This window comes from Drosophila nasuta, chromosome 2R (genome assembly GCF_023558535.2).
Source record: "Drosophila nasuta strain 15112-1781.00 chromosome 2R, ASM2355853v1, whole genome shotgun sequence".
Lineage (NCBI taxonomy): Eukaryota > Metazoa > Arthropoda > Insecta > Diptera > Drosophilidae > Drosophila > Drosophila nasuta.
Window position 1 is genome coordinate 16,376,788 of NC_083456.1, and position 17,986 is coordinate 16,394,773.

Below are 17,986 nucleotides of genomic sequence, written 5' to 3' on the forward strand. Positions count from 1 at the left end.
CATTTTTTGTTTTGTTTTGTTTATATGTAGATCGCTTTATAGACATGTCTTTACAATCGCACACTTAACCAATACAATTAAGAGTTACACAAATATACACAGAAGTAGCGTTGAGTTATCTACCGTGAACAACTTATCAACTAATTGAACTACACTATAAATAATAATCAAAAATCAATATGTTAAATGTTGTACATGATGCGCTACTTGGCGTATGCGTAATATGGCATATTATTTGGCTTTTGGTTGTAGCTTTCGCTCACTTCGTTTACTCTTCCTCATCCCAATTTAACGTCCACTTAACCAACTCTGTATTTCACTGGCGGATTTGCCTTTAGTTTCAACTAAAGCTAAAGCCACATAGACCGTGGCCAAAGCCATGCAGCCAGCAAAGAACCAGAAGGTAAAGTCTGATCCCCAGGACTCGATCATGAGGCCAAAGCATTTGGTGACCACAAACACACACAGCCAATTAGCCATGACACTCAGAGCCGCCGCAGTGGCCTTCACATCGGGCATAAAGAGCTCGCCCATCATCAGCCAGGGAATGGGGCCGTAGCCCACAGAGAAGCTAATGATGAAGAGCACCATGCACAGCAATGGCAGCCAGCCAATGTGCGAGACATCCTTGTGACTGTCCTTCATAAAGAAATAGGCACCCAATATGGCCAGACAAATGGTCATCACAGTGCTGCTAAAGAGCAGTAGAATCTTGCGACCAGCGCGTTCGATCAGCAGCGATGAGGCCAGTGTCATGATCACCTGCACCACGCCCACAATGATCGAACTGGTCGAGGCAGGCACATCACTGCCCGCCGACTCGAAGATGAACTGCGTGTAGAAGATGACGGCATTGATGCCCGAGAACTGCTGGAAGAACATCAGCAGTATCGAGATGATGAGTCCCTTGCGTGCACCACGATTGCTAAATAGATCCATAAACGAGGCATCGGCACTCGTCTGATCCAGATCATTCTGGATGACTTGAATGGCGCTGCGCGAATCGCAATATTTGCCCCAGAGCCACTTGAGCGACAGCGCAGCATCAGCACGACGACCCTGTGGATAGTAGAGGAACCAAATGAATTAAATGGAATATATGTAGTTAAGATTTATGTGACGCACTTTTTTCAGCAGATAGACAGGCGTCTCAGGCAGCATGAGCATGCCAATGAACAGCAGAACGGGCACCACCAAGCACATCATGCTGAGCGTGCTCCAAGACACCAGCGAACCAACAATGTACACAAAAAGTATTCCCATGGTCAGCAGCAGCTGGAAGAGTGTTCCAAGTGTGCCACGTATGCTAGTCTCCGCAATCTCTGATATGTACATGGGAGCCACAACACAGAAGCTGCCCGTTGAGATGCCTGCAAATGAAAAGCATTATTATACAGAGAGAAAAATTACATTTTATAAAGTAGGAGTCTTGAGTTTGTGAACTTTAGTTTAAGCAAGCAAAGAAAGATACATTCGAGTGTGATCGACTGTGAATAAAAGCAAAACAGATTGTGAATAAAAGCAAAACAGTGCAGCACTATTATTCAAGTATACAAAGTAATATACCGCAAACATAAAATAATATACGAAAGAGTTTATTTGGTATATTGACATAGTACTACATTTAAAATATACCATAGAGTAAAAATACCACTTTGTCAGCCAAAGCAACTATCAGTAGAAAGTTAGCGTTTTTACCTATACAAAAGTATTTCCTTAATAAGTACTACAATTTTTATCTGATCGCAACCAAATTTTCAGAAATCATAGAAAACTATAGTTATTATTATATTACCATACAATTGAAAGTGGGAGTGACAAAAATTTGACACAAACTTGATTTGATTACAAATATAGCAAGTGCTGTCGAAAAGATTAAAAATAATGATATCTCTATCTCTTATAGTCTCTGAGATCTAATGGATTTTGGCACAAGCTATAATACTTTCAATATGTATGATTGCTGCAAGTTTGCTTGCAATCAGATAAAAATTGTTGAAGTAATTTAAGAAATACTTTTGTTCGGAAAAAAACCGCACTTAGGGTCTTAGTTTGCTTTATCTGACAATCTGCTATATATTCTACTCTATGGTATATTTTGAGTGAAGTAATTTATCAATATACCAAATAGTATTAATATAAATGTAGCCTTCGGTATATTTTTGTATTTGTTCGATATAATTATGTGGTATATTATAAGCACTGTTTTGCTTTAATATAAGAATATTTGAGCTTGATTTAAGTAACTTCAATTTCAAATACAATTTAGCCATATTCGCAAATTTTGAAATAAGAATGTCTTCTTGAAGTTAAAGAATTAATATGGTAAAATAATTGAAGAATTTTGATCTTGATGAAAGAATTTATAATCTGTTCTCAATTTCATGACATGATTATAGCATAACTCAAGATATTTTGCTTCTTTCTAGCACTTGTTTTCTTTTGCGTAGAAAATGAACTAAAAGACACTCTAGAGCACTGCAAACTCACCGATTAGGAAGCGTCCAAAGTACAGCCAACCAGCGGAATTGGCAAAACTAATTGACAGCCAAGCCAAAATGAAAGGCACATCCATTGCCAAGGCTGTGTAGCGTCTGCCAATTGCGTCTGCGATGTAGCCCGTGGGCAGAGCGCCCAGAAAGGCGCCAATGGCCAGCAGTGAACTCACCCAGCTCTCTACAAAGTAAACAACAAATATTAATAAAGTTCGTCTTTGATATAAAAGAGCAGCAAACTTACGTTCATCTACGGTTAACTTGAAGTGACTTTCGACTTGAGGTGGTTGCGTTGTGGTTACATCGGTCACGATGGTTGCATTATTTACAGTGGTTGCATTATTTACAATAGTTGCATTTGCTATAGCGTGGGTGACATTTACAGCAGTTGCATTTGCAGAAATCTGCGGCAGCACGGGACTAGTCCAGGCCAAAGCTGTGCCTGCTGCAACAGCTCCCAGACAAACTGAAAGTTGAGAATAAAACACACAATAATATAGTAATTAATATACATAAATATTAAGGAAAAGTATAAAAACTAGACGGGTTTGTTTAACAACAAACTAATTCCATTCATATTTAAACAAAGAAAGGAATGAATTTGCAAGATTTAAATTGTTGAGTTGTTCTGGTTAAAAAACTAAGTTCTAAGTTGAAGTATAAATAATTATTAATTTAGTACTTTATGTCTTCTAACTAATTCTAAAATGAATTCATTTCAATTTAATGACTTTTTGCTTTATTTTTTTATTAATGCTTAGTTTAACGATTATTTTTATTAAATTTCTCGAAAGTGATTGCGATCGAAGTTAAATAAAATATTAGTATCTTCAACATTTTTCTGTTTCTTTGTTAAAATACATATATGAAATCTTAATTACGGTGAAACGAAAACATTCTAAAATCAATTCATTTAATTTCCGTTATATTTAAATAGTAGAACAATGCAATTCAATTTTAGTCAAATACTTATCGATTTATTATTAAGAAACATTATTTTGAACACTTTGTTTTCTCTATTTAAAAATATCATATAACAATAAATCTAAATTATGACGATATTTTGTTTGTTTGTATAGAATATGATTTTTGCGTTCTATGAAATAAACTTTTATTTCACTTCAACGATTATTTTTAGATCACTTTTGGAAATCACTAATCGAAATTAAATTCTGCATATTATAATAGTATTTTCTCACCTACGAGTGCAGCTAGATATTGGCGAGTCTTTGAGGTCCTAACGTTGCCATCCTGCAGTGGATCGTATAGCATGGGATTGTGTGACGTCACATCGGTGTCCTCCTGACTGACAGTCTGTTAATATAAAGAGAGAATAGCGTATATTTTAAGATTGCAAACACTGGGCGCAACTATTTCCGACAACACGTGCCATAAACTGGGCCAAATATAAACTAAATATAATATCTTTATAATCGAATATCGATTGATTAAGAGAAGTTATACAATTTCAATCACTTTCAATGTGTATAATAAATGAAAGACATTAAATAATCCGCATAAATGTAAAATTGAAAACGTAAATAAAATAAAAATAAACTATACATGTGTGTGTGTGTTTATTTATAAAAGTAAAAATAAAAAAGAGGTGTGTGCTCACGATTGTTTTGCCATTTTTAAATGAGGTGCGAGTGTTGCCCTTTACCTGCCACCAGCGTGCCATGGCGCGTACTACTTTGTCCGAATCCATTCGGAATCCAATCTACTTGGTTCCCCCCGATCCGTGATATTATATTATATAAGTTATATCGCTATCACAAGACGCACTATATAGGTTTAACGTCACTTTTAAAATATATTCAATTCTCTGGCGTATTTTTATCTACGTCTCTAGTCATTAATTATCTGAGAAAGCATTCGCGTATGTTGTTTGTATGATATATATACAACATATATGTAGAGAGAGATGTCTGTTAGCGCTCCCTATATACAATATAAATATATAAACTTATATTTCCGCTAATTTTATTTTATTGGGCGACGACGCGGCGATTGTCTTTCGTCCGTGCGGCCAACACAGTTGGAGACGACTGTTTCGGCGACTCTTTCAAAAGCGTATTTTCTTCTCGGATCTTTGAAATTCGTTGTTACGCTTGTGTTTTTGGCCGACAACTCGTGCGATGCTCTACACTAAGGGATGCTATAAATTTCACTATCACGTTCCGTTCATTTTTCTTAATATGTGTTAAAACACCGACCACATTGCGTATACGTAATTTAACTATTTAAGTTCATCAATTATACGCAACTTTATCTTGAATTTAATATCGTATACGTAATTAAATCAATGTTTACTAAATTTCTTTTAAGCAAGTGTATTGCAACTTCGTTGTGACGTCGCGGCATTTTTCGATATTGTTTAGGTTTTTTCATCATTGTAATGCCAGCGAATTACTCGCATTTGAATGCAAAACATTTCGTCTTTTACGTCAGACACAACAGAACGGTGAAAAAGGTGAGATCAAGTGCTCAAACATCCTCGATACAAAGGTGTAACATGTAATAATATTTGGATAAGCGAAAAAATGTTTTGGTTTCGTAAGAAGCAACTGTGTATATTACACATACGCCCCCTATTTCGACCAATCAAGTGCTTCCTGTATGCATCGAGCTATACTCGAATTTCCTAATGCATTTTAATTTATTTTTTCATCGCACTTGCCAAAAATGCCGATAGAAGACAAGCGGCTGCGTTAGGTAGAAATGCATTTAAAATTACAAAAAATAAACACGTCTGCTTGCAATAGACATAAATGATATATTTTTATATTTTTATGGATGCTTGTGCGCATATTGTTGCATATTTAAATATTTGTTGTGTGTTCAATGTGTGTAAAATGCAAATCCTTAAGCGCTTATCAACACCGTGAATGCGAATTATTTATAATCAATAATGCAATTCAGCATTTAAGCGTGTAACACATAAACGTATAGTACTTAATTGCAATTAATGCCAAATAAATCTGTCGCCACGAAACAATAACAACAACAACAGGTGAAACACACACATACACATATACGAGCGCATGGTTGAGAGAGCGAGAGAACAAGATGCACTTGTCGAGCACAAAAGGGAAGAGAGCAAGAGCGAGTGGAAGTGTGAGTGGGAAAGAGACACACCCTCAAAACAGATCCCAAAGAGGCGCACCACATGCTAATTAGTTTGCGCCGCTTGCTTTGCTTTGTTTACCTTTTGCTGATGCGCCTAGCTCTTTCTTTCTCTCTCTGCCTCTGCCGCTGCTTCCCCGATTGCGAACCAATGTCAAGCGCAATCAACGTCGTTGCTTTTGGCGCCGCTGCGCTTCGTCTTCGTCTTTGTTTTGTTTTTGTTTTTTTTTTCTTTATTTTGTGTTTCGGTTTTGGCACGAAGACAACGCTCGTGAGCTGTCGTAGGAGTCGATTGTTTATTTACGTATATTTAGGAACAGTAATTAAGCGATTAGTACAGACAAGGGACAAGAATCAATTAGATATTCCATTTGTGTCGCATATTCGCATTTTCGCTTATTCCCCTTAGAGTACAATTTAAGGGTGTGTGCGCAGTACTTAAAAGATTATTGCATACATCAAGCTAGGCTAGGCAACTCACCCGCTTTTTAATCAATACATCTAAAGTTAAATATGTAAAATTCTATTTCTGTATAATTCTTTGTGGTTTCTAAATAATACATTTTTTTCTTTATCAACACATAAACACCACAACATTAGCAATGATGCATAATACTTTTGGTTTCAGCTGGAATTATTACTAATTTCACTTTTAATCTAATGCCTATAAAAAATGATTCCCTAGAGAACTACAAATACTATATTCAAATATGAGAAGTTAGAATTCTGTAGAATTGGCTTTTTTGTAGTTCAAATAGAAATGGTAAAAGAAGGTTTGATAATACTTTCTGCTGGAATTAATCCATATTTAACTTGATATATATTTATTTTACTAACAACAAATAAAAATCAGTATTTATATTTATGATGATACATTGGCTGTGATATGTCGAAGCGAACATGTAAATAATATTGTTGCCTTGCATCGCTCACAAGCGAGATAAACAAGTGCAAACATGTCCGGTCTTTAAACATAAACAATACGAGATAAAAACAACAATAGCTGCCACCACACATATAGTATTTATACCCAGTACCCATAGAGAGCATAATAACGGGAGTATACGCTAAGAATTCACATGTTTTTTTGGCAACTCTATAACCAAATATATAGGGAGTCCCCCAATCAAATAAACTCGCGACTACTTTGAGTATTCCCACTTGATTTGTTTTTGATTACTGCGCGATAAAATAAACACACAATTAGCAAGCTACTTTTTTTTGGCAATGTCGAACATTAATGTTGGCATTAATATCTGTAATCTGTGTTATCACTGCGCGATTAGGCCAAAAGAAGAGCTTGCGACACACGCTGAATCACGCTTATCTTTCAGTTGATTAACAATACTTAACACTAGAAGTATTTCTTAGATCAGGAGACGTAATACTCAAAGGTCTCTTCAATGGGTCATTATCGAAAGCAGTCAAGACGCACGTGAACTTACGCATAGCTACAGCTGATAGATAAGAAATTCTTTGGTTTTTTCATTTTTCATTTTTTGTTTGGTAATTGTTAAATTAAAATCGTATCAAGAAAACTGAGTTTTGGCTAAGGAATGCCTGACTTGAAGATACTCAAAACAGGTCATAAAGTTTTTGTGCTTGGGGTGCATTTTATTACGCTCTCTAGTAATGTATATTGTTTATTTAACAGTTTTTTATAATCCTCTCGAATTTAAGCAAAGAGTTGTTTACTGACTTTTATTAGCCACAAAGCCAATTGTAAAGCTCTAATCCACAGAGCGTGCTGTCCGAGCAGTCATTAGCTTAATTGTTCCATTGACTGCCCTTGTGGGTTTAGCTTCAAGTGCCCAAGTTCCGAACGTAAGCGTAAATGTTACTTCAAATTTATGACGCCTGATAGGGCGTCGCTGACTTATTTATGAAATCTAGTGGCTGGGTAACAGCCAAGTACTAAGCACTCACATTGCATTGTATAAATTGTTGAGACTAAACCGAATGCTGATGTTGGGATCGTGATAAGATAGCTGCTCTAAAGATTGAGAGTTATGTTAAAGGCCTATAAATCATCTCAACGATTATGGGGCTACCAACGAATAATTTGCATCAATAAACAAATTAGTTTACACTTTAATAGATTCAAAGGTCTCTTAGTATAGCATACTTTTTAGTTCTCTAGGTAAAAATTCATTTCTTAAGTAATTACAAATTTCACACTTTTAATGCTAACTATATAATTATTAAACAATTCTAAATTAAATGTATTATTTTCTTTAATGTTTATTGCACAATTTTGACACTGCCGCTCACCTTTTGTATGTCTTCTGTTGCAACCATTTTGTTTTTATAAATTTGTAGACAATTTTCAGTTGTGAATTCTTTGCTGTGCTTTAGATCATTTGATCTAAATTGATGCGTTGTATATTTTAGCCCAGCTCTTTGGCTAGTTTTCAATTTAATGGCACAACATTTAGGGTTGAAGTGTCGAGCGTTCGAGTAAAACTGAAATTCTCAAAGGAAACGCGCTTAACAGCAAACGTCGCGACCAATGCAGCGCGTTGACGTCGACCGCGACTGCGACGCCGACAGCTACTGCGATAGCAACTACGCAATGGCGACTGCTACGCGTCGTCAATTGATATGGGTAGCGCAGCAGCAAAGCAGCAGCAAAGTAGAAGCAGCAGCAGAAGCAGCGACGTCAGCTATCGAATGTGCGCTTTAGTTTCGAATTTGCATTGACATTGATTAGTCAGCTAAATACTGGGCTAGGGGTTAAAAGCATCGCAGATTGGATCAAGACTTGGAAGTAATATTTCTTTCTTTTCTTTTCAACAAATTGATTGGTTGCCGGAAGCGGTATTACAATGAAACTGCTAAGACACATCGATATCATCGGATGGACGTATTGAATAGGTAATTCCCTTGGGTCGATCATCAATAACAAAGGTATGAAACTTGTCCAACAGCTTTTGGAAGCCACTCTGCAAGGATGCAGATCTAACATCATGGAGCTTATCGAGCACATAGCTAATCAACGCCTTAACAAGTATCTGCATTAAAGAAAATGTGATTTGTTTAATATATAGTTGCAGATTTGTTTAATTAGCTAACCTCCATGTACTCGAAATTGACGTGACATCGATTGTGCATGTTGTACATATCATTGAGCATCGCTTGGAATACAACTGGATCATTTTGGTCAATAACAGCGCTTATGAAGCGCATAAAATTCAACGAATGTCCGTGTAAACGTTGCAGATCCAGTTTTCCCTTCCATCGAAAATTCTCGAAAACCTTATAATTTTCCATTAGGAAGCTAAATATATAAATTAAATTTGTAAGATCATTACCATTGCAAGAATACGATTGACTTACGTGAAGTAGATTTCTTTGCCATAGCGTCGCTCAAAGGGTTTGATTACTTTCCAAGCCTGTCTGAGAGCCAATCTCTCGCTCAGCGTGAAACCATTTTCATCGTACACAGGACCCACGTGTAGTTCTGGTAACTTTTTCGGAAATATATCCTTCATATCGATGACGCTTTTATCGGCAATAGAATGCACCGAAATCGTTGATAATATTCTGCTCATCTTGAAACACAATTTTATTTAATTTTGGCAAAACTGTGAATTACTTTTGAGTAAATAATTGAACAAATGTAAAATGTTACAAGAAGTTTTTAAATGATTTAATTTCTAAAAGATTGCTAAGATTAAAACAACAATTAAAAGACACATATCTTTATAAATGTTCATTATAAAAACAAGAGTAAACAAATAAACAAGAGTAAAGAAATAAACCAATATAAATAAAGTTAAATCAAATGTTTAAATTATATACCCAATTGCTCGAAGTCAAATGGATATTTGCTCAAGGCTTCAACAATATCATTCATAGTGGGACGAAGTTGAGGATCTGTTTGCCAGCCATCGTTCATCAAATTTTTCAACTCAGCGGGACACTCAATTTCCAAATCAACTAACGCTGGTCGAACACCTGAAATAATTATTATTGCATATGAATTGCCATAAAAATAAACTTAGTTAATAATCGTACCCTTTTCAACCCGCTGACATACAATTAATTCATTGGAGCAATCGCTGAATGGGATTTTACGTGCAAACAGTTCCCACAGCGTGATCGACCAACTGTAGACGTCGCATTTTTCGGAGTATTTTTGACCATTGAAAACCTATTGTGTAAAAATTATTAAATTAGATTTAGGACTGATTTCTCGACATTTAGTTAAAATTTTTCGAAATCTCGTGATTTAAAAATATTTATATTTTTAAGGTGTCATCTCTAAGTTAGCTATCGGCTTGTTATCACGGTGTCATCTCTAACTCTACTAGGAACTATGGGCAAGTTAACAAATTGTCGAGATCTTAAGCTACGCACATTGATGAAGCCGATTCACTCAAAGGCAAGATATATTTTATATAAGGTTTTACTGTAGTAAGAGCTTTTCTTCATAAATACCTCCGGTGCCATGTAGGGGGCAGTGCCGCTGTTTTTGGTCATCATACTGCTCAGATATCGAACTGTGCCAAAATCACAAATCTTGAGGCTACGATGTTTGTTGTCAAGCAGCATGTTGTGTGGCTTTAGATCGCGATGAATCACCGCTTTGGGAGTCATAGCATGCAGATAAGCAACTCCCTGGGGAATAAGAACTATAATTAACTACAATATTGGAATTAATCGCAAGGTACTCATACTTTAGCGGCCTGGAGTGCCCAGTTAATAATGTGATTTATTGTATAGGTTGCCCTTGGCATGCTATACAATAATTTAAAGAGTGATCCGCCATCCACATATTCCATAACTAAATAGTGAACATCTTGATTCATTGCGGTGCCATGTAAAAATATAATATTGATGTGGTTAGCTCGCGAAAGTTGTTTGAACTCTCTTTCGAAGTCCTCGTCAGATACGTTCAGATTAATCCTTTTCACAGCTACATTTTTATTACGATATGTTGCCTGATACACTTTTCCGAAGCTTCCAGATCCGATCTCCTAAATATAACGATGAGTGAATATTTTAATGGCAAACGTTTTATGTTGAATCATACATCACCCAATGTTATTTGCTCAAAATCGATTGTATTCATTTTGAATTCTGCACTGAAATGTAGATTGCAAATTTTTCAGGCAAGCAAATAAAAATTATTAGTTTTTGAGCGATAAGATAAGAATAATTTTCAAGTGTGACCAGCGTCGTCGAGTAAAACTGCAATATTAACTCTCTTTGCTTCAACATTTTTTATATTTAGCTGCACATTGCCTTCATATGCGTCAACATGGCACAATCAAAAATGTGTCATGAGCTATTCTGATAATTTTAAATAAGCAATTTGAACCGCCTACATTAGCATAATTATTCTGCAACCCTAACTACTTAGCAAGCAGTTGTGGTCAGCCTTGGTTGCAGAAATCTGTTGAGTAATCACTTTTTAATAAATTAAATGAATGCATTAAACAATTTAAACTTCTAAATAAAATTACAATTTTTTTGTAAAATTTTATAAATTCAAAAGCCAGTAATAATAAAGTAATCGCTGCTGCTGATCATAATGCCGCTAGTAAACAGCAAGCAGTACTTGAAACTATTTCGATAACTGTTTACAATTATATCATCGCTAGTAAAAGGCAAGCAGTAGAAAAAATATATCGATAATCTACAGGTCAATTGTTACGTCACACTTGCGAACAGCTGATTTCGCCGGGACTATCATAACAATGTCGCTAGTGAATCCATTTCGCACCTCGTTTCGTCTACCCAGTCGAAATCAAAGAATCAACTGGTTCCCTGGCCACATGACCAAGGGAATGCGACAGATACAACAAAAGCTACGAACCGTTGATTGTATTGTTGAAATTCACGACGCACGCATTCCCATTGCCGGTCGTAATTCGCAGTTCTTCGAGACAATCACGGGTATGTAGAAACATAGTTATCATAATTGACTCCATCATTTTTTCCAATTGCTAATATCATACCTATCTTGAACAGGAAACGGAGTCAAGCCACATATATTGGTGCTGAATAAGATCGACCTCTTGGGCTCTACTAAACAACAACGTGAAATTCGAAAACAGCTGCAATCGGAACAACCCGAACTTCGGAATATTATCTTCACCAACTGCAAGGATCAGCGTAATCATGGCGTACACGATATTCTGCCGCTTGCCACCAAATTGGTGGCCGAAAGCAGCCGCTTCAACAGGGCACAAAGTGCCGAGAACAACATCATGATTGTCGGCGTTCCAAATGTTGGCAAAAGTTCCATCATCAATGTGCTGCGCAATGTGCACTTGAAAAAACGCAGTGCAGCTCGTGTCGGCGCCATTGCTGGCATCACACGCGCTGTGGGTGAACGCATTAAAATTCAGGAGACGCCGCCGGTTTACATGATCGATACGCCCGGCATACTGCAGCCTTCGGTGACAGACGATGAGATGGGCATGAAGTTGGCGCTAGTTGGCTGCCTCCCCGATCACATTGTCGGCGAAGATTTGATAGCGGATTATTTGCTATTCTGGCTAAACAAACATAAACGCTACGAGTACGTAGAGAAAATGGAACTGCAGGCTCCTAGTGACAACATCAGCGCGGTGCTGGCGGAATACGCTCATAAGCAAGGCATGTTCCATCGCGTCAAGCAATTTAATGGCCAGGTGGAGGTCATGACCAATCTGTTGGCTGCCTCGCGTAAATTCATCAGCTTCTTCCGCACCGGTCAATTCGGTCCCATTAATTTGGACGAGCAATGTACTTAGCAGCACTATGGCAATTATATTTTAAGTATATTAATTTTGTTAGTTATATCATAAATGAAATTATGAAAATGTTACGATCTAATTTAATCTGTCTGTCTAATTTTCCACCATGGGAACATCGATGGCAATGTTTCCCACACCCGGCACGGGAATGGAATAGGACACTCCAACGCTATCCATGTCCGCACCTACAACTGTATCCGCAGCATGCTGTGGCACCATTGGCAAATCCATTGGGGTTTGTTTTGCCTCCCCAGCACTCAGTACTTGATCACTCTCGACATTGCAGATGGCAGGTTCCACTGTATCGGTTGGCGCACTGCTGACTGCGTAGCCAGTTTGAGCAGCTATGGCACGCAATTCTCGTGGAACACCCTGCATGAGCTTGTCGATGTTACTGGTATAGGGTGCCATCTTTTCAAAGTACTCGATTAGCATTTCTGGGTTCTTCTCGGACACCAGGGTGCTGGACACCAAATCAAATTCATCACAATATTTCCACCGCAATAGATACTTGATTTCGCCGGTGACATCTGTAGCGCCCATAATTTCGGCCAGCTCCAGGCCACGATCGTAGCCACGCGGCTTTTGGATTTCTTCGCACTTTGGTTTCTTTTCTCCGCGTTTCTTTGATTTGGCTCGCGTCTCCTCAAAGCGTTGTATGAGTGCAGGGCAGTCGCAATTTTCTTCGGGTTCCCAGGTATTATCCCCCGATGGATAGCCGCGCCATTTGATGAAATACTCAACCTTGCCATCGGCAGTGATGCGCTTGTCCACAATCCGCTCCACCACAAAGTTTGATTCGTTTTTAACCATTTTACGTGAAGATGCAAACAATAAAATGTTTGTTTATTTCTCCGATACACAAATTGATTTACTGATGCGAGTCGATTAGCTAACAGAGTTGCAATAAATTCGATAACTCTGAGATTCTATACAATCGATTGTGCTAGAATACATTTTCTGACGCAGTAAGGACATTTTGATATTCCGCGGCTGAAGCACAAATTAATAAGATAACGTAAAAAATATTTAAATTTACAAATTCATTAATTTAAATTAATGCTGTATTTATAAAAATCCCACAAATCGAAGCGTAACATAATCCTTGCTTCTGTGTGAATGTCATTTTTCAAGTCACGTTTCTCGAATTCAAAAAAAAAAATTCTTCCAATATTAAAGTTAAGAAATGGATGAAAAAATTGGAGAATTGTTTGATTGGAATCCTATGGCTGAGGATTTCTACGATGAGAAATGCAATAAATATGATGATATAAACGAAGGAACTGTGGACGCCAAAATAAAAAAGGATCGCAAAAAGAACCAAATGCAATATCCTTATTTAATTATACGAAAAGATACGAAGCTTATAACGGATACGTTGTTGAGGAATTTCTTTGGTAGTGGATTAATTTACGACATCGAATATAAGTTTAGATCGCGACAATATTTCGTTTATTTAAATAGCCTGTGGTAAGAATATTTTAATAATTTTTTGAGATTTTAATATTAACACACACGCTTTTATCGTAGTTCGCTTGAGGCAGCTAGAACTAAAATTCGTCAATTTCCGAATATCATAAATGTGCAGCAGGGTCGATCAATTCCCATACCATGCGATCCAACTGATCTTGAAGCAGAGGAAAATAAGGAAAACGAGGCTGTTGTATCCACTGCAACCCCACCTACAGATGACTCAAGTCCTATAAATATAGGTTCCCGCACTATTCAAGTGTCGCCAACGAATAACAAACATCCCGAATTCTTCAAGATTCCTATAGTTGTCAAATCCGACTACAAGGCCAAAAACTCTTTGCTGGCTCTCAATGATCCGAGCTCACGTTATCTAAATGTTAGATACGAATTTGTGCTGGAACGTCATGGAGCTTACGTGTTGCAAAAGGCAATAGAGAACAATCAGGCTATGCTCCATTTGCGCTCGGGGCGAAGAATTGTCATGTGAGTGCTGCACCAATCTTATGGATATATTTTTTTAAAACACTTCTAATCACAGTTCAAATGCAATTTTTTTTTTCGGCATATACATTCTTTGTTTTTTAGCCCTAATAAACAATTATTGGAAACACCATCAGATGGGAAGATAAAGCTTGAGGAGCTGTTCAAAAAATGCTTGGCTTGCAAGTGCTACACCGATAACAGTTGTCGTTTCTGTCAGATGCCATTCTGCAATCCCACTTGCTTCGAGGCGCTGCTTTCTCAACATAATCAGAGTTGTGAGACGGGCAAGCCCCCGCTAATTGATGACACAATTGTCTCGCAGTTTAGCAAGATAAAGCTCCCAGCAACTGGAACCAGCGTGAAGATTACAGCATTTGAGCAGACGGATGTGATCTATGTGCGATCAGCGGAAATAAACGCTGATGTGGCATACCACAAAGTGCTCGCCGATGTCTGGACTAATGGCAAATCTTTGCCACAGTTGCAGAAATTGCCACAATGCGGACAGATTGTCATTTACAAATTTGAGACAGACATTGTCAGAGCCATGGTGCTGAATGTGGACAATGCTAAGGCCATCTATGTGGTCTGTGTTGACTTTGGCAGTGTGGAGATCACAACGCTGGACAAGCTTTATGAATGCAGCGCTTATTTAACGGCTTTGCCTCGTTATGCTGTGCCGGTCATATTGCGGGGAGTGCCTAAACGTTGCTTCCCTCCCAATCTGCTTGAGATGTTGTATGAGGTGGACCAGAACAACACATTTGTGATGAAGTACGCAAAGAGTGATTATGATGAGACGAAAGGCATGCAACGTGTGATTCTAATTGAGAGCGAATTAAATCGCAGTTTGAATCGCTTGATTAAAACTATTTTAACGCCTGTGGAGCCTTCTCTTTCAGAAGCGAGTTTTAAAGAGGATGCAAGTATTTTGAATAGATTAGTCTGGAGAAATTATTTTGAGTTGCTATGTATTTACAGTATTTGCGGCACGTTCATTTGCCCACTGGCAAAAACTTGGATGTGGTTGTAATGGACAACAGCTTTCTTAAATTTGGTATGGTTCACTGCACCACCTTGGACTTTGCCTACGAGATTTCGCAAATTCAACGTGAGATACAGCACTATGGAGAAGCATCCACAACCGATTCGTATGCTCCACCGTAAGACTATATCCACTAACACAACACACTTTTCTATTAATGTTGTTTAATTTTAATTAGGAAAAATGAATTGTGCATTGCGCAGTATCAAGGCAAGTGGTGCCGTGGACTCTGCATGGAGTTGGTGGGCGATGGTTATCCTAGCATCTTATTTATAGATTATGGCAATATTGTGCCAATATATGTTGAGAAAATTCGCCCATATCCGCCACAATTTACATTCCCTATAATGACCACCGAATACGATTTAAATGGGCAACCGGAACCAAGTGTTGAACTATTAGCCCGTATGGAGAAACTCCTAGTACCTGGCTCAATTATCAATTGTGACGAGATTATTTACAACAAGGACGAGAATAATTACTCATTGCGCATTGACTCCTTGATGGAGTAACATTCCAAAGTATGTCTAAAACATCTTAACCAAATGGCTTAACCAAATATAAAATAATATATTACAGTTAAATCAACATTAAAATAATACAATTTATTAATCTACAAAAATTATAATTTTTTTTTAAAGAATTATATTTCTGATCCTGCTAAAACTTCTTCCTGCTTGCTAAACACGAAATTTAGGCTTGTCAATTCGTCACTTTGAAAAGTTTCCTGAAAAATACAAAGTAATATAGTATATTACCAATTGATTATAATATAAATATTACCTTTAAAAACTCTTGACTAAATGGTGGCTCCCATTGATTCCAATTCTTTAGAGGCTGCAAAGAAATTAATTTAATTTACCAACTTATCAAATATGCATATAAAATGTAACTACATTGTGATCAACTCCTAGTAGTGCTTTAGTGGGATTTACACGATTGTTCAATAAATCTATCACAGATTCGCTACTTTCGACCAGCTTCAAGTGTTGTTGAAACATTCTCTCCTCTAGACAGCCAGCAGTTATTAGCGTATAAATTCGTGTGTCAACATCTGCTGCCAATAGCCGAGTTGCCGCCGATCTTGTGCTATAGTTGTAGAGTATCATATGTTTGCAGCCAGTCAAACGAATTGATGGCAACTGATTTGCGTCAAGAAGCGCAACTAATGGATCCTTTTCACCGGTTCTATTGAAGTTTTCGGCATGCTCTATATTCTCCACTTGTAGGTACGGCACTTCCCAAGATTGACAGTAACCCCTGATGATGTCCAAACATCTCAGACTCGTTGCAACAATTGCACATTTTTCACCGCAAGCAACAACTAAATTGTCCAGCATTAGATGAACAAACTCAAACTTGGCAGAATCGTAGAGACCCAATTCTTGCCAGGGCGGCAAATGGGGCAATAAAATTCGAGAGACGAATGGATGATCTTCTATATGTTTGAGCAGCACGGGATGATCGCAGATTTGTTGGGCGATTCTAAGCAGATCCGATGATTGCTTAAAAAGAGAACTAATGTAGCTGTAATTAATTGATGTCTAAAATATTATAATTACTTCTTTTAAAGTGCGACAATGATCGGCAAGCAATTGTAGCGCGAGCTGTTGGATATCCGCTAGGGACAGCATGCAAATATATTCGCGGATCTCAATGCGTTGTTCAGATTCCTGAGTTATAGGTTTAATAGTTGTTGCCAGTAACTCTGGCGATTTCTTTGGCTTCTTAAACATGATCTTCGGCCGCTGATAACTGATGGAATTATTTTCTGACTGGGACACCAGCTCACCGGTAGCTGTCTCTTGCTGTCGATACCAATTTTCTATTTCTTCTTTGCGCTGCGCTAAGCATTCGTCCACAGTCTTCAGTTCTAACTGTAACTCAACATCCCTCATACCAATTTCTAGTAAAGCATTTTCCTGAAATTTCTCCGGTTTGAAGCAGGTCAGCACATCCAATGTTTTGTTTGTCTCGTCTTTTAATGTGGCACGTGTTGCAGTTACTTCCAGCGTGCCATTGCCTGTCCATATCTTGTGTTTCTTGTTAGACTGTTGCCGCCATAGCACCAGAAAGATGCGTTTGTCCTTTAGTGGATTCTCTGCATCGTCATAGCGCCGAGGTCCCAAGTGTCTATAGCCGCCAGAAGTACCCCATTTCATCTGAATGCTTGGCTGCTCCGGTTCCTTGGCGACTTCCGGTTCAAGGGGGAAGACCTCGCTTGGCTGCTCTTCGTGCTGAGGGCGCTTGGGAACGCCTCATGATTGGGATTCTTAAAAAAAACTATAGAAAACAAAAATAAAAAATACTAATTTTTTATTTAATTTATCTTATAAATCAACTTTTGTAATATAACAAAAATCATCTTAGTTCAATATCACTCTTCGTTTGTAGTGCGTCTTGGTCTACGTTTTTAATGCTACATCTGGTACGAATTGTTTGTCTTATTGTTGAATCTTCATTTTTCAATTTGTGTTCTTTTTTTCTTAATTTTATTTTTCTCATAATAAAGAAATTGAAAAAAGATAACGAAATAAAATGTATTTTAACCTACACAATAACAAAATCCGACTGGCAATCGCGGTATTCAAACATTATCGATAATTTACATCAGCTGA

The 17,986-nt window shown here is 37.6% G+C and overlaps 7 protein-coding genes across 10 annotated transcripts; 2 read left to right on the forward strand and 5 right to left on the reverse strand.

Annotated features, from left to right (window-relative positions):
• Positions 1 to 5: 5 nt before the first annotated feature.
• On the reverse strand, positions 6 to 8,237 carry LOC132784045 (facilitated trehalose transporter Tret1-2 homolog). Of its 3 annotated transcripts, none has more exons than XM_060789417.1 (6): positions 4,114 to 4,524; positions 3,695 to 3,809; positions 2,740 to 2,961; positions 2,491 to 2,676; positions 1,126 to 1,370; positions 6 to 1,059 (listed from the first exon to the last, which is right to left on the reverse strand). In XM_060789417.1, exons 1-6 carry the CDS (start codon positions 4,201 to 4,203, stop codon positions 289 to 291), a joined length of 1,629 nt encoding a protein of 542 aa, XP_060645400.1. In that variant the 5' UTR covers positions 4,204 to 4,524; the 3' UTR covers positions 6 to 288. The 3 variants fall into 3 exon arrangements, with proteins under 3 accessions (XP_060645400.1, XP_060645402.1, XP_060645403.1); XM_060789419.1 differs by having other exon boundaries at positions 4,159 to 4,523; XM_060789420.1 differs by lacking the exon at positions 4,114 to 4,524 and adding an exon at positions 7,893 to 8,237 and having other exon boundaries at positions 7 to 1,059.
• Positions 8,238 to 8,389: 152 nt separating this feature from the next.
• Positions 8,390 to 9,295, reverse strand: LOC132784050 (uncharacterized). Its single transcript, XM_060789426.1, has 3 exons — positions 8,958 to 9,295; positions 8,694 to 8,898; positions 8,390 to 8,632 (listed from the first exon to the last, which is right to left on the reverse strand). Exons 1-3 carry the CDS (start codon positions 9,170 to 9,172, stop codon positions 8,456 to 8,458), a joined length of 597 nt encoding a protein of 198 aa, XP_060645409.1. The 5' UTR covers positions 9,173 to 9,295; the 3' UTR covers positions 8,390 to 8,455.
• Positions 9,296 to 9,355: 60 nt separating this feature from the next.
• On the reverse strand, positions 9,356 to 11,110 carry LOC132784048 (mitogen-activated protein kinase kinase kinase 7). Its single transcript, XM_060789424.1, has 5 exons — positions 10,657 to 11,110; positions 10,301 to 10,600; positions 10,062 to 10,241; positions 9,639 to 9,774; positions 9,356 to 9,578 (listed from the first exon to the last, which is right to left on the reverse strand). The coding sequence occupies exons 1-5, from the start codon at positions 10,693 to 10,695 to the stop codon at positions 9,415 to 9,417; spliced, it is 819 nt and encodes a 272-aa protein (XP_060645407.1). The 5' UTR covers positions 10,696 to 11,110; the 3' UTR covers positions 9,356 to 9,414.
• A 167-nt stretch (positions 11,111 to 11,277) lies between these two features.
• On the forward strand, positions 11,278 to 12,371 carry LOC132784047 (mitochondrial GTPase 1). The gene is made up of 2 exons (XM_060789423.1): positions 11,278 to 11,522; positions 11,598 to 12,371. Exons 1-2 carry the CDS (start codon positions 11,324 to 11,326, stop codon positions 12,362 to 12,364), a joined length of 966 nt encoding a protein of 321 aa, XP_060645406.1. The 5' UTR covers positions 11,278 to 11,323; the 3' UTR covers positions 12,365 to 12,371.
• On the reverse strand, positions 12,358 to 13,270 carry LOC132784049 (chromobox protein homolog 3). The gene has a single exon (XM_060789425.1). It carries the CDS (start codon positions 13,178 to 13,180, stop codon positions 12,461 to 12,463), a length of 720 nt encoding a protein of 239 aa, XP_060645408.1. The 5' UTR covers positions 13,181 to 13,270; the 3' UTR covers positions 12,358 to 12,460.
• An 85-nt stretch (positions 13,271 to 13,355) lies between these two features.
• On the forward strand, positions 13,356 to 15,978 carry LOC132784044 (protein vreteno). Its single transcript, XM_060789416.1, has 5 exons — positions 13,356 to 13,837; positions 13,898 to 14,323; positions 14,426 to 15,245; positions 15,305 to 15,486; positions 15,547 to 15,978. The coding sequence occupies exons 1-5, from the start codon at positions 13,554 to 13,556 to the stop codon at positions 15,878 to 15,880; spliced, it is 2,046 nt and encodes a 681-aa protein (XP_060645399.1). The 5' UTR covers positions 13,356 to 13,553; the 3' UTR covers positions 15,881 to 15,978.
• Positions 15,953 to 17,958, reverse strand: LOC132784046 (uncharacterized). 2 transcript variants are annotated; one of them, XM_060789422.1, is made up of 5 exons: positions 17,923 to 17,958; positions 16,931 to 17,651; positions 16,265 to 16,873; positions 16,152 to 16,205; positions 15,953 to 16,095 (listed from the first exon to the last, which is right to left on the reverse strand). In XM_060789422.1, exons 2-5 carry the CDS (start codon positions 17,528 to 17,530, stop codon positions 16,012 to 16,014), a joined length of 1,347 nt encoding a protein of 448 aa, XP_060645405.1. In that variant the 5' UTR covers positions 17,531 to 17,651; positions 17,923 to 17,958; the 3' UTR covers positions 15,953 to 16,011. The 2 variants fall into 2 exon arrangements, with proteins under 2 accessions (XP_060645405.1, XP_060645404.1); XM_060789421.1 differs by lacking the exon at positions 17,923 to 17,958 and having other exon boundaries at positions 16,931 to 17,660.
• Between the last annotated feature and the right edge of the window lie 28 nt (positions 17,959 to 17,986).